The 14,469-nt window shown below is 40.3% G+C and overlaps 1 protein-coding gene across 5 annotated transcripts in view; it reads right to left on the bottom strand.

The window, feature by feature from the left end:
- Ints9 (integrator complex subunit 9) overlaps nt 1-14,469 on the bottom strand; it is a 91,282-nt gene that overhangs the window by 8,261 nt on the left and 68,552 nt on the right. For all 5 annotated transcript variants that reach the window (XR_013430169.1, XR_013430168.1, XM_005337223.5 and 2 more), the window contains 4 exons: nt 12,057-12,117; nt 6,572-6,743; nt 3,111-3,235; nt 585-752 (listed from right to left, as the gene is read on the bottom strand). Coding sequence is in view for 3 of the 5 variants with exons in the window: in XM_005337223.5 (XP_005337280.2) it covers nt 585-752; nt 3,111-3,235; nt 6,572-6,743; nt 12,057-12,117 (526 nt within the window). In the remaining 2 variants the exon portion in view is untranslated. The remainder of the gene's footprint in view (nt 1-584; nt 753-3,110; nt 3,236-6,571; nt 6,744-12,056; nt 12,118-14,469) is intronic.

Below are 14,469 nucleotides of genomic sequence, written 5' to 3'. Positions count from 1 at the left end.
GAAGCAGCCTCCAACCATGCTCCTGGCTGTCACTTTGGGAGGGGTCATTCACCTTTGCTGCTGCCTTCCTCAAGGTGGAGTCACTTAAGCACAACACATTCAGATTGTTCCATGTGTACAATATGCTTTTTGCTGTTAAAGCAGAAGCTAAGATTTCACAGAACTACATATCCAGACTCTGATAGAGAAGGACAATCATTTTTATACTAAAATGGATACAAGTGATAAGTTTAAACCTCTGCTTTTCTGGTCATTCTTTTCGCCTCCATCTCTGAGAGCAGTGAAACTTGTCCCTGACTCAATGCAGTTCAGAAAAGATGGGAAAAACTACAGCTCTAAGGCAGTTAAGGACAGGGCAGGTACCAGTGTTCCCACTCTCCAGGGCCGACCCTGACGAGGCCTGCGGGAGCGCACTGTCCGGCTCTAACAGGAGACCCTGATGATCCCACCTTTCTTCCCAGTTGCTTAGGAGGCTTTTTATCTTTTCTTTGGTTCATTCATATTTGACACAAACTCAAAAGAAAGCCACCACAGAGACTCAAGTGGGAAACCTGAATTTAACCATGAGAAAAAGAATGGCTCACCTCTGGCATGATTTCTATCTTTTCATATCGACGTTTGAAGGGCAGGGCGAGGACGTCAGCCCGACGATAGGACATGGCTGGGGGCTGGCAGTCGATCATGAGGTCCATCCTGTGTGACTGGGCTGGGGGTGGCTGGGTGTACTGCTCAGGGCAGACCACATGCAGGGGCTGAGGACCAGTAGAATAGGGTCAAGGGAGAAAACAGGAAAGCAGAGGCAGCTATGAACAGAGCAGCCCACTCAGGAGCCCATTCCTTGCCCAGCTTCCTGGATGCTCAGGCCTGCTGCTTTCAGGCCATATGGAACTCTCATCTTCTCAAACCCAACTAACTGATGGGAGGAGAGAGGAGAGGGTTTTGGGGAAAGCAGAATCAACATTCCAGAGAAAAGCTCTGAGTTGCTGGTTGTGCCTACGAGTGAAGGACTGATGCCTCAGTTTGCATTATTTTTTTCACTATATTTAAGTAACTTTCATGGTGACATCCATGTGTCTACTACCAACTGGTCGCTAAGCTCCTTGAGGTCATGCTCTTCCTATAACACTTCCCACACGTCAGCTACTAACAAGCTCTTTTCATGCTGGTTTGGTTCTGGGTTTGGAGTTTCTTATGCTCCCTGCAGGTCAAAAGGTATCATGTGCTCAGCTGTGTAGACGATGAATCAGAGATGAAACATTAAAAAAAAAAAAAGTCTTATTTTAAATCTTGAGAGAAAAACATAAACCAATGTTTAGTCTGGACAAATATCACAACTGTAAACAAATGGTCACTGTGTTATCTCTGCTTCCTCTTAAGGGCGTGGAATAAGGATTTCCAAAAGGCTAAACTGGTTTGGACTTAATACAACATTTTTTCTTTTGAGCAAATACTCCCTCAAACTGTCCTTTGCTCTTCCTCCTGATTGGAAGGTAACTTGATCTCACAGCCCTGACTCCACAGTCACAGCCTGAGGACTTCTTCCAGGTTTGTTTCTTCTAAAATAGAGACCAGCTGGCCTCTAGTTTCCAATATTGGCATATGACTGAGGAGTATAAAGAGCATACAGTGGGCTTAGGGACTGGGATTTAAAGTTATTTAATGTAAAGGAAAAAAACCAAGTTCTTAACCATTCTTTCCAGCATGTTGATGAGCACACAGTGGGTGTCAAATCATTCCACGAGTCAAAGTGGGCTCTCTCATCATGCCTAGAAAAAACTCATATTCTTTCCATTTAGGGCCAGCAACTGGTGAGCACCAGATTCCACTCCCCCTGTTTGCCTGAGGTTTTTCACTTTAGCTGTTTCTTGTCACTATGCCCTAGCATTTTATGTAAAGGCAGAAGCAGGAGGACTGCAAGTTCAAACCCATCCTGATGATACAGATTCTATAAAGAGGAGGAAAGAGTGCTTCTGATCTAATCCCACTTCCCTAACCGAGCAACTAAGGCCAGAGGTAGCCCCATGACACCTCATTTATGTTCCTGGAGATGCTGAAATAAGAGGAAATCAGAAGCCTTCTTCTCACCTGTCATCAGTGGTCTCCCCTGAAATTCTAATCAAGCACCCCACTCCCAACTGCCAAAAGACTTATTGTCATAGTGCAGTGACTTTGCCTCTCTGTTCTCCCTTCACCCCAACTTCCCTTTCTCTAGGACAGAAAATAAAAAATGAAAACAACAAAACCCATACCAAACAAAACCAATTCTGTGAATGGTAACAGGTATTAACAAGGGTCCAATACACATTTCAAACAAACTGTTTTTAGTGAATATATTTCTATTTTTTTATTTCATTTTTTATTTTAAACTTAGTGAACATATTTCTAGAATGACTTTTGGCGGTGGGGCAGCAACAATTTGCTTGTGTTTTTTTTCCTCTTTCTGTGGCACTGGGGATCCAACCCAGGGTCTCCTCATACATACTAGGTGAGTACTTTACTGCTCATCTGCAGCCCAGCTTTTTACATTTATTTTGAGACAGGGTCTTCCTAACACCCTGACTGGCTGGGATTACACGTATGTGCCACTATGCCTAGCATAACAATTTGCTTTTAAGCAGATACTTTATCAAAACTAATTTGGCAGCCAGGGGTGGTAGTGCATGCCTGTAATCTCAGGAGGCCGAAGCAGGAGGATTGCAAGTTCAAACCCAGCCTAAGCAACTTAGTGAGTCACTAAGCAACTAATGAGACCCTGTCTCTAAATCAAATAGAAAATAGGGCTGGGGACGTGGCTCAGTGGTCAAGTGCCCCTGAATTCAATCCCTGGCAAACCCTTCCCTCACCAAAAAAAAATTAATTTGGTGGTTCATGCTTTTTTTTCCTTCTACTTTTGAGTTCTTTAGCATAGCAACTTCTTTCAGGATGTGAAGATCATTACTAGTAAGTCTAAAGGTTAGCCAGCAAATGTCCTAGCCCTCTGCAGACAGGTGAGGACTAAAGCTGCCAGGGGCTCCCATGCAGGCAGGTATCCCCACCCCTCAATGTGGTTGTGCAAGCTACACAGAGGTGACACAACCATGTGAAGATGCTGGCACAATTTCCTTTGTTACCTGCACTTCTTTAAGCAGCTTCGACACTTGGATGAAATTTAGTCGTGTATCAATGGGGCAGTATATGCATTTCATGGCCAGGGGCTGGTAGGGAGCCAGTGCTTCCAGGTATGAGAAGTCTGGTTCTAAGGACAGTACAAAAAGAAAATTAATAATTGTATTGGTGCATTATGACTACACACAATAGGGAATTCACTGTGATGTACTGGTACCTGCTTGGAGCGGTGTATTGGCCTATGTCATTCCCTTACCTCCTGATACACCCACTCCCCTGATACTTTTACTTTAATGGTCTCATTTCTATTTCATGAGGTCCATTGTCTTTCCTTTTTTTCTCTCTAGCTTCTGCATATGACAGAAAGCATATGACCCTTGACTTTCCGAGGCTGGCTTATCTCAGTTAGCATGGAGTTTTCCACATCTACCCATTTTCCTACGAATGACATAATTTTGTTATTTATGCTCTCCACCGTGTATACACACATTTTCTTTATTCATTTAACTGTTGATGGACACCTAAGCTGGTTCTATAACTTGGCTATTGTAAACTGCTGCTATAAACATGGGTATGCATGTATTGCCACAATATGATAACTTTAATTCCTCAGAATAATTACCAAGGAGTGGTACAGCTGTTCATATTGAGCAACTTCTGTTGCTGATTTCCATACTAGTTGTACTAGCTAACAATTCCACCATGAGTGTGGTAAGTGTACCCTCAAAAAGGAGATTTTAATGTGTAGGCAACAAGAGGAACGGGCAAGCAAGGTGGAGATGGGTGTGGTCAGGGCCAAGCAGAGGGCCAGTGTGAAAGAGTGAGCAAGGAAGTATAGAGTGGGTTATGGGAGGAAAATGAATTCCAGATAAGCAAAGGGAAAGGCTAGGGAGGAACTCTGTGGGGTGGACTTAGAATGGGAGACATGGGACTGGGCTCAAAGTTTTCAACACAGTGAGATTGATGAAATAAGGGGATAAACAAAAAAACAACAACAACAACAAAATGGGAGATAAAAGAAAGTTCTTCATAACACCAACTTGTAGAAATGATTAAAAAAAATAATTTGGCAATCATCGCAGTAATAACTTATTTAGACCAGAATCATTGATAAATGCTAAAGTACTCATAAAATTTGAAGCAGAAAGGATATATTAGAAATTCTCTAAGTTTCTTTTGTAAGATTGTGATTAAACACAAAGAGAAAAACAGTAACCTCACAGTAAAGAGGCCTGGTGGAGACCACATAATCACATCACATCAGGTGCTCAATGTTAGTACCCAGGCCCAAGATAAATCACCATCATGGCCACCTACAGACAGAAGGCACCTAAAAGCCATTGAACAGACCCTGAGCTCAGGTCAACAAATGCTTCTGTTGAGACTGCCACACTTCTGCCAGGAAGCCCAGCTCTTGAGACTGTGAGCCACTCTTGTCACATCACTGTTTTTTTCTTGGAGGCCACTGCAGTCTGCTTGGCAAGGACTGTTCACTCCACTCTAGTGAGCTGCCTAGCTTGAGCCAACAGAACAGGCTCACTGCTCATGTGCTAAGTGATAGTTTGATTCCCAGTGAGATCATTGCTTCTCACAGAGCATGGGCTTGTGCTCTCCTTGCACACTAACTTCTCCAATCTTCAGGACAACTGATCGAACTTCCAAACATGAGATTACCACCTCCAGTGGGTCAGATTTCTCAAAGAATTCCCAGAACCCACCAAATGAGGCAAGCACAGACCACTCAAGGAAGATTCCAAGTGAAAAGGTAGCCTCTCACACTTAGCAAACTTCAGAAAAGACCCAATTGCTCCGGAAGCCCAACAAACAAGTTTAATGCTCTTTACAAAGAGCAGTCATGATCATTGGGCTTTTGAATTTGGTTGGCTGAAGTAAAAAGTTCACACAAGGGTTAATGTGCCTGCATAAATATCAACTACTGTCATGTCATTCACAACTTATCAAAAGGAGCAGAAGAAACACCTTTAGTCCTACCACACATTCATTCTCTGGACAACCTTCTCAGCAAAAATCTGGCAGTGGCCAAGTTCCAGGTATTGCAAATCTATGTCTTATGGTTGAATTCCCCTGCCTTTGGCCCAAAGGTGCTCTGAGAAAGGAGAAAAGCAGCCCTTGAAGGCTGGGAGCTTTCCAGGTGCTTTCTGCTTAGCCAGGGTGTTAGCAGGGGCTGGCCTGGCACCCATGACTGAACCACAGTGTCCTGCTGGATACAAATAAATTCAAAGAACAACAACATCAGACAAGGCCACTAAGCAAGACCCCTCGAAAATCAGGGCCGCATACTAAAGAACAAGACTCTCCCAACCACTTCTTGAGCAAACATCACCCTATCCTGGCTCTATTCCTCTTGCCTTAGAGAAGAAAATCACTAAGGTGCCCAGCTGCAGATTTGGGTCCTGACAGCACTTAATGCAGAAAAAGCTCAACATCAATGAATAACCTCAAATTACCTAGCTCTAGCCCAGATACTACAAGTTCTTTTTAACCACATGCGTGCCTGTGGTGTGTGTTCTACCTCTCTGCAACAAGGCAAGAACTTTGCTTGACTATAGCCATGTTCCTGGTAGCCTCTGGTTGGGGCCACTGATTGTCCATGCCTCTAATGCTTCTGGGGTAATTAGACTCTCTACCCCTAAACACAAGTTTTAAAGTAATCAGAATTCACAAGAAGGGGAAGATGATGGCTACTTTGTCAAGAAATGCTGCATGTAGGTGCTGTGCAGAGGATCTGCCTATATCACTTCCTGATTACCCACAGAGGAGGCTACTAGCAATCCCATTTCCTGAGAGGAAAGCTAGGCTTCAGAGGTGGCTCAGCTGAGGTTACATCAAGTGGAATAAGATTTTAGACCAAAGTTTTTTACTTTGTAAAATTTTACTTTGTAAGATTTCCAAAACCCAAGGATGTTTGAAGATCTTAAATGACATACAGTGACTTCAGCCAATCCTCTACTCAACCTTACTAAAGAAGTTGTCTTCCCTAAAGTGTGTGTCTCCAGAACAAGTGAAAGCCAGAGTAATGTACAGTTGAAGGACAAAGATCTGTCCTAGTAAACAGTTCCTAAAAGGTAAAGACTGGTTACTAGAATTGCTGCAGTTCTTACTAAGTGCTACCAAAAAGCAGTTCAGCCGAATTCTATCTCAGGGAAAAATCTTAGAAGAGCAGATATACAAACTGTGTTCAAGAGCTGGGGATGTCCTCAGTGGTACAGCACCTGACTACATGTACAGGTGTTGAGTTTGATCCCCAGTATAGAAAATCGTGTTCAATACAGTTACCTATCAGCTCATGCTGCTGTACTCTTCCTCCTTTGCTTCGGGTTTTTAATTCTTTTGTACATAATGTTTGTATTTATGCCTTAGAGTCAAATCCTTCCCTGGGTCTCACCTTGCAGGAACATCCACTAATGACCCCAGTACAAAGGGTAGGGTGTTGTTTAAAATTTACCTGTAAATATGACAGTGTTGAGACTGGATTTTCCCCAGAGCTCCATGAAGTGGACCACGTCCCCAAATCGGAGGGAAGGGTGCCCAGTAAACACCACACAAGGCTGTTTGAAGTCGTTGCTGAAGTCTCCATGGATGCTGGGGTAGTGCTTCAGCTTATTGGTCTGAATGAGCTAGAATACATATTAAAAACATACAAAGAGATGTTAGCTTGTGTGGGTTGAGTGGAGACCAAAGTATGGGAGAATGTGCAGAAATAACTTAAAAAATATAAACAAAAGCCAGGCAAGGTGGGTACACGCCTATAATCTCAACAACTCAGGAGGCTAAAGCAGGAGGATCGTGAGTTCAAGACCAGCCTCAGCATTCAGCAATGCCCTCAGCAACTTGGTAAGACCCTGTCTCAAAAGAAAAAAATTTAAAAAGGGCTGGGAATGTGGCTCAATGGTAACGTGCCACTAGAGATTAGAAAGGCTGAAATCTGAACACTAACACTAGAAGTTAGTGTTCAGATTGAAAAGGCAATGAAAAGACTCATTCACTGCTGACAGGATACAAATGACTACAGCCACTTTGGAAGATTTTGGCAGGTTTTGTTTTTTTTTTTTAAATTTGGCAGTTCTTTTTTTTTTTTTTAAACAAAAGTTAAAAATACACAGTTATTGTAGGACCCTGCAATCAAATATCAATCTTTGGTATTTTCCCCAGAGTTAAAAACTTAAATGTCCCTAAAATATCTGCACATATATGTATAGCAGCTTTATTCATAATTGCTAAAATTTGTAAACGACTAAGATGTCCTTCAATAGGTAAACTGTGGTACATCAAGACAACAGAATATTCAGTGCTAAAAAAAAATGCACACTATCAGGTTAGGCAAAGACATGGAAGAACCTATTACTAAGTGAAAGATGACCTGAAAAGGCTGTATACTGTTTCAATCATAATGACTTTTTTTTTTTTTTTTGTACTGGGGATCAAACCCTGGAGTGCTTACCACTGAGCCACATCCCCAGTCAATTTTTATTTTGAGACAGGGTTTTCTTACTAAGTTGCCTAGGCTGACCTCAATTTGTAATGCTCTTGCCTCAGCGCCCTAAGTAGCTGGGATTACAGGTGTGGGTCACCATGCCCAGTCAGCTATAGGACATTCTTGCAAGGACAAATCAATGGAGACAGTAAAAACATCAGTGGTTGCCAGGGGTTTGGGGGAGGGACAGATGAAGAGTTGGAGCACAGAATTTTACAGCAATGAAACTATTTTGTATGATTCTATAACTGTAGATAAATGTCCAAATCCAGAACATGTATGTCAAGAGTGAACTCTAAGGGACTCTGGGTGATACAGGTGCCAATGGGACTTCGTCAGCTGTAATAAATACACCACTCTGGTGTGGGCTGCTGACAGCAGGGGAGGCTGTGCATATTTGGAGCAGGGAATATATGGAAACACTGTGTCCTTTCTGATTTATGGTAAACCTGAAACCATTCTAAAAAATTAGATTAAAAAACAGATACAGATGCTCCTCAACTTACAATGGGGAGACATTCTGACACACTCATCTTAAGTTGAATATATTGTATGCAGAGAAGGTGTTTAATCCACCCTGCCCACCACACCCCGCGATTTGGCAACACCATGTACTGCACTCAGTGTTGGTCGTCTTCGCTTGCAGTCATGGGGTATCAGAGCCACAGCTTGCTGCAGCTGCCCAGCATCTCAAGCGAGGTGCATATTGGAAGTGCAGGGAAAGATCCAAATTCAAAGTGTGGCTCTACCCAATGCATACTGCTTGTATATCCCTATTGTAAAGTCAAAAGTTTTTCGTAAGTTGGGAACCATATGCACAAAGGATGTCATTAAAATTAGCCAAAGGTCAAAAGTTCTTAACTACAATGTGATTTTCAGAACACATGGGAAAGCCAAATCCTTTTGGTAATATGACCATACTTGAAACTTTTAATCAGGTTGTTATGGACTGAGTTTGTCTTTCTTTATAGCTTCCATACTCCAGGCATGGTAGAGTCTTCAAAATCAGTTCCTATTTGAAATACAAGTAACTTTCCCAACATGTGATGCACCAAGTTCGGGTGACAATAAACACATCCCTCCCACAAGATCTGTACAGGATCTCCCCCACCTGAGAGTTATTGTGTTGAGTTATTGTAGCCACTAAAGTGACTCTCAGAAATTTGGGAGATGCAGGGCTATAGTAAGAAGCCATCCATACCCAGCCTCAAACCTGTCTCTAAAGTATATATCTTGAACCAAGAATCTTCCCAGCAGCAAAATGCTTGACAATTCTCTCCCAACATCAGGCCCATTGTAAGGCGACATCTCACAGTAGAACCCTAGAGAGCTTCTTGTGACAAGGCTCAAAAAATGCCTCCTGTGCCTAAACCCTACCCCACCCTACCACTCTAGCATCAAAAGGTCAGATAAGAACCATGCAGACTCCACAGACCTTTCATATCAACTAGGCCAACAGGAGTGTTTCCTGAGCTGCTGTTTAACAAATAAATAAATGGTCTGTGATACAGCTCAATCCAGTAGCACCCATAACCATGGGGGGTGGGGACCCAGTCAACAACTTCAAGTCCAAATGAAGTCACCCCCAGAAGTGAGAAGTGGTCATACTGGGACACCCCTGAAGCAGAAACCAGGCTCTCTTCTCTTTGAAGATTTAGTCCCTTATCAGGTCTTTCTGGTTTTATTAGGAAGACTGCAGTACAACCCTGGAGATATTAACCTGCTGTCACATGCTAGACAGGATAAGAATAGTAAAGACAGAGAATACTGAATTCCCACTTTCCTTGCAAGTTTTATACAAATAAAACTGACATTCTTTTTGTAACCTCTATGGCCAAAATAATTAGTTGCCACAGTTAAATGAATAGTGGCAGGCCTTTGCACACTTAAGTGACACCTTCATTAATACAAGCATTATCTAGAGATCTATTGGTCAAGGCATAGAAACTATGATAAATTCACTGTATTTTGCCAACTGGATCCACCTTCCCACCTCACTTTATATTTAAGCAGTGCAAATAAAGCCATAGTGCAGGTATTCTGTACAGTAATTTGTTGTCAGTACAAAGGGCAGAACCATATTTTATCATGGGCACTAGTAACAATAGCAAGGGTCAACTCCCTCCTTCCCCAGTAGCAAGTGCACCTCAGAACCCTATAGTCTATTCACGTTCTAAACAGTAAAAGGCATGGGGTTACCCATGAACTATGTGCAGGTCAAAATGTAACCCGCTTAGAAAACAAGTTTTAAAGAAAGCCTAACTGCTTTAGGAGAGAAGAAAAGAGACTCTCCAATGGCAAAGTCCACAACAAAACGTGTTTTACCACAACAGACTTTCTAATATTATATATCTAGCCTGATTTTTCACTGTGGCAATAACAAGAGTTTTTATTAAAAAACTGGCTGCTGTAATGTTAGATGAGGACCAAAAAATAACTTAAAAAAAAATCTTCCACTGGGTCATAAAAGACCAATTTCACAGTAGGAAAATAGTACTTCAACTGAATCAGAAAGTTTGTTGTAATTTACTGTTTTAAATAGCTAACTGCAGAACAAAACAACTCCCTTAAAAAACAGATACAGATGCTCTACACACACTGAAAATGAAACCGATTCAACCCAACATCCCAGGATTAATTATAGCCTTCACTCTTTCAACATTTTTAATAATAAACTTTGTTGTTGTTTTTCTTAATTTTTTTTTGTTTTGATGTACCTTTATTTTTTATTTATTTACATGTGGTGCTGAGGATTTAACTCAGTGCCTCACATATGCTAGGCAAGTGCTCTGCTATTGAGCCACAACCCCAGCCCCACCGCCCTTTTTTAAAAAACAAAACAAACATAAGCCCATATCCACGTGAAGAAATAAAGCATTACCAGCTTTCTGAAAAATTCCTGTCTCCTTCCAGTCAATACTATCCCACCCACCTCCAAGATAACAACTAGCCTGGCTTCTACTACTACAGATTAATTTATCATGATTTTGAACTTTTAAATAAATAAAACAACACAATATCTACTGTTTTATGTCTGGCTTTCACTTACATTATGTTTTTGAAGTTCAGCTACACTCTTACGTGCAGTTGGAGTTGATTCATTCTGACTATGTACAGTATTCTACTATGTGAACATACCACAAAATCCATTCTCTTGATGGGCAACTAGGTGTATATGTATGTATATCTATCTATCTATCTATCTATCAATCAATCAATCAATCAATACTCTCACCAAGAAATCTATGAAGATTTCTTTGTGTATCTTTCGAAGAGTTCTTTGTGTATCTTTCAGTAATATACCTATGTAATAATTACTTTTTTTTTTTTTTTTTGGTACTGGGGCACTCGACCACCAAGCCACATTCCCAGCCTTATTTTGTATTTGATTTAGAGACAGGGTCTCACTAAGTTGCTTAGCGCCTAGCTGCTGCTATGGCTGGCTTTGAACTTACCATCCTCCTGTCTCAGCCTCCTGAGCCTCTGGGATTACAGCTATGCAATACTGCGTCCAGCCCTATGTAACTTTGTTTGGTATATTCTTCTGAAGTGGTTATACCAATTTAAACATCCTTTTAATTAAAATATAATAAAAAATAGGAAGTAACTCGATTGTCCAACAGGAGAATCGTTAAATTTACTTAATATGTTTGTAATATGCTACAGAATATTATGCAGCACAGAAAAACATCCATCTGGTGAAAGAAAACTAAATATTCAGCTAAATAAAAACATTTATTAGGGGCCGGGGTTGTGGCTCAGTGGTAGAGCACTTACTTAGCATGTGTGAGGCACTGGGTTTGATCCCTAGCACTACATAAAAAATAAAAACAAATAAAATAAAGGTATTGTGCACATCTACAACTAAAAAAAAAAAAAAAGAAAAAGAAAAAGAAATTAAAAATCACTCATTAGTTCTTTGAAGGAGGGGAATTTTTCTATTTTTTAAAGTGAAATGTCATTTTCATCATTAAAATTTACACATATGATGGCCTTAACTGGAAAGGACATTTGACAATGAATAAATCTGTTACCCAAAAAAGTTTAGTGGTAGATATTAGAGTAAAATCCCTTTCACAGACAACAGAATAGAGACAGGCTGTGAACAATATAACAGGGTAGTAATATAATGTGTTAATAAGAGGAAATACAAATGAACTGTAAGAGTAATTCACTGTCATCTCACTTGGGAAGTTAAAGGATGTATCAATTCACATAAGGATACTTTTTTTAATGTATATTTTTAAGCTGTGGATGAATCTTTATTTTTATTTACTTATCAATACGTGTTGCTGAGAACTGAACCTAGTGCCTCACATATGCTATGCAAGTGCTCTACCACTGAGCCATAACCCCAGCCCCAACAATATTTTTTATCTAATGTTCTGCTATCCCCATCCACTTTGAGTCATCTACATTTTTTTCTTATGCTGACCTGAGAATCCTGTTTTCTTACCTCTGCATGAGGAAAAGGTGGTTCTGGGAGATACATCTTACTCTGTTTGTTGTGACAAAGCCTTTTAAAAAGAGGAAAAAAGATCCATGTTAGAAAATGCACACTGTGGCATTTGTTGCCACCTAGTGGCAGTAGCACAAATATTAAACATCACAGTTTAAGATTTTGTGAAAGCAAATTTCTCTGTGAGTAAAATAAAAGTCAATGCCTAAAAAGCATTCAGGACAGATGTCTCTTGTGAGCATATGTATTTTTAAATCATTAAAATTCCTGAATAAGAATGGCAGTTATTAATAATACAAACAACAGTAAGTGTTGGCAAGGATATGGGGAAAAGGGCACACTCCTACATTGCTGGGGGACTGTAAACTGGTGCAACCAATCTGGAAAGCAGTGTGGAGGTTCCTTGGAAAACTTGGAATGGAACCACCATTTGACCCAGCTATCCCACTCCTCGGTTTATACCCAAAGGACTTAAAAACAGCATACTACAGGGACACAGCCACATCAATGTTTATAGCAGCATAATTCACAATAGCTATATTGTAGATCCAACTAGATACCCTTCAGAAGATGAATGGACAAAGAAAATGTGGTATATATACTCAATGCAATATTACTCAGCATTAAGAGAATAAAATCATGGCATTTGCAGGTAAATGGATGGAGGTGGAGAATAGAATGCTAAGTGAAGTTGGCTAATCCCAAAAAACCAAATGCTGAGTGTCTTCTCTGATATAAGGATGCTGATTCATAATGGGGATGGAGGGGCATGAAAGGATTAGATGAACTTTAGATAGGGCAAAAGGGAAGGAGTAGTAAGGAGGGGTAGGGAGGGGATATGGGGCAGGAAAGATGGTAGAACAAGAAGGACATCATTACCCTATGTACATGTACGCAAACACAAATGGTGTGACTGTACTTTGTGTTCAATCAGACACATGAAAAATTGTGCTCTATTTGTATAATATGAATTGAACTGCATTCTGTTGTTATATGTAACTAGTTAGAATAAAATGAAAACATCAAAAAAAGAAAAATAATCCAGAATAAATTCTTTATTAAAATATATAAATTAATTCTGGAATAATTTTAGATTTACAGCAAAGATAGCAGAGCTCCTGGGGCTGGGGTTGTGGCTCAGCGGTAGAGCACTCGTCTAGCATGTGTGAGGCCTTGGGTTCGATCCTCAGCACCACATAAAAATAAACAAACAAAATAAAGGTATTGTGTACAACTAGAAAATAAATATAAAAATATTTTTAAAAAAAGATAGCAGAGTTCCTGGGTCCCCAGTGTCAACATCTTATAAAGTGGTGGCACATTCATCAAACTAAGGAATTAATATTGATATGTGACAACTTAGTAATAAACAATAACAAACTCCAGACTTTATTTGAATTTCACCAATTTTTCAACCCACATCCTTTTTCTGTTTCAGGATACAGTCCAAGATACCATACTGCATTTAGCTGCAATCAATTCTGAGGCGAAAGTCATCTTTTTCTGAGACATGGCTGTTTTGCACATGCACTATTTCATTAATAGCAGCACTGCTAACTATCTGGAGGGGATCTTAAGTCTGGAGACACTGGATGCTTCAGGCAATCTTTTAAAGCTTTTTTTCTAGTCAGATATGACTTTTAAACATACAGATATGCCTGAATAAAGGAAATGTGGCAAAAGTTACAACTAACAAATCAAAGGGAGTGTTGAGCAGGTCTGATACTTTTAAAAACTGGCAAGCATATATACGATAAATGTTTGTTAGACCCCACTCTAAGAATGCAAGGGAAAGTAGTCTGAAAGTGATGGTTCAGGACTTCAGCGCTTGGATTTTGTTATTAACTTCATACAGAGTCCCTAATTTTTCCTACTATTAGTTTCCTTTAACCTTGATTTGAAAAAGATCACTTTATTTTTAATTTTTTCGGGAAACAGACAAAAATACAGAAGGAATGTAATTTTTGAAAGGCACCTTATAATATCTAAATAGATACTAGTTCTATTTCAAAGCAGGAAGAGAGATAAATATAAGTGCTTGATTCAAAAAGATATTATGCAACAATTAGGAGAGATTAACAATGGAAAAGAGATTACAATCTGATTGGAGATTTGAAACCCACCTATCAAAGTATTTGTGGCCAGTTCTGCTAACAGCTTCCCTACCTGTCATGCCTATCATCATGTAGGCACAACAGGGACACCTACACCCCTTCTCAGAGAGAAGCTGAAAGAGCCAATCAATTTGCTTCTTCTGGGGCTATCTGCTGGAGTTCAAAAGATCTGTACTTACTGCGTTATCAGAAAAACCAAGAATAAATGATGCTTCCAGATCACCTCTAACTGGGAGTCTGAGAGACCCTCCTCTCCCCAGGCAGCCCCATTCATTCTGTGGCTTCAACAACCCCAT

This window comes from Ictidomys tridecemlineatus, chromosome 14, assembly GCF_052094955.1.
Source record: "Ictidomys tridecemlineatus isolate mIctTri1 chromosome 14, mIctTri1.hap1, whole genome shotgun sequence".
In the NCBI taxonomy this organism is placed as follows: domain Eukaryota; kingdom Metazoa; phylum Chordata; class Mammalia; order Rodentia; family Sciuridae; genus Ictidomys; species Ictidomys tridecemlineatus.
The sequence above is the reverse complement of the archived record's forward strand: the minus strand, read 5'-3'. Positions and strand labels throughout refer to the sequence as shown.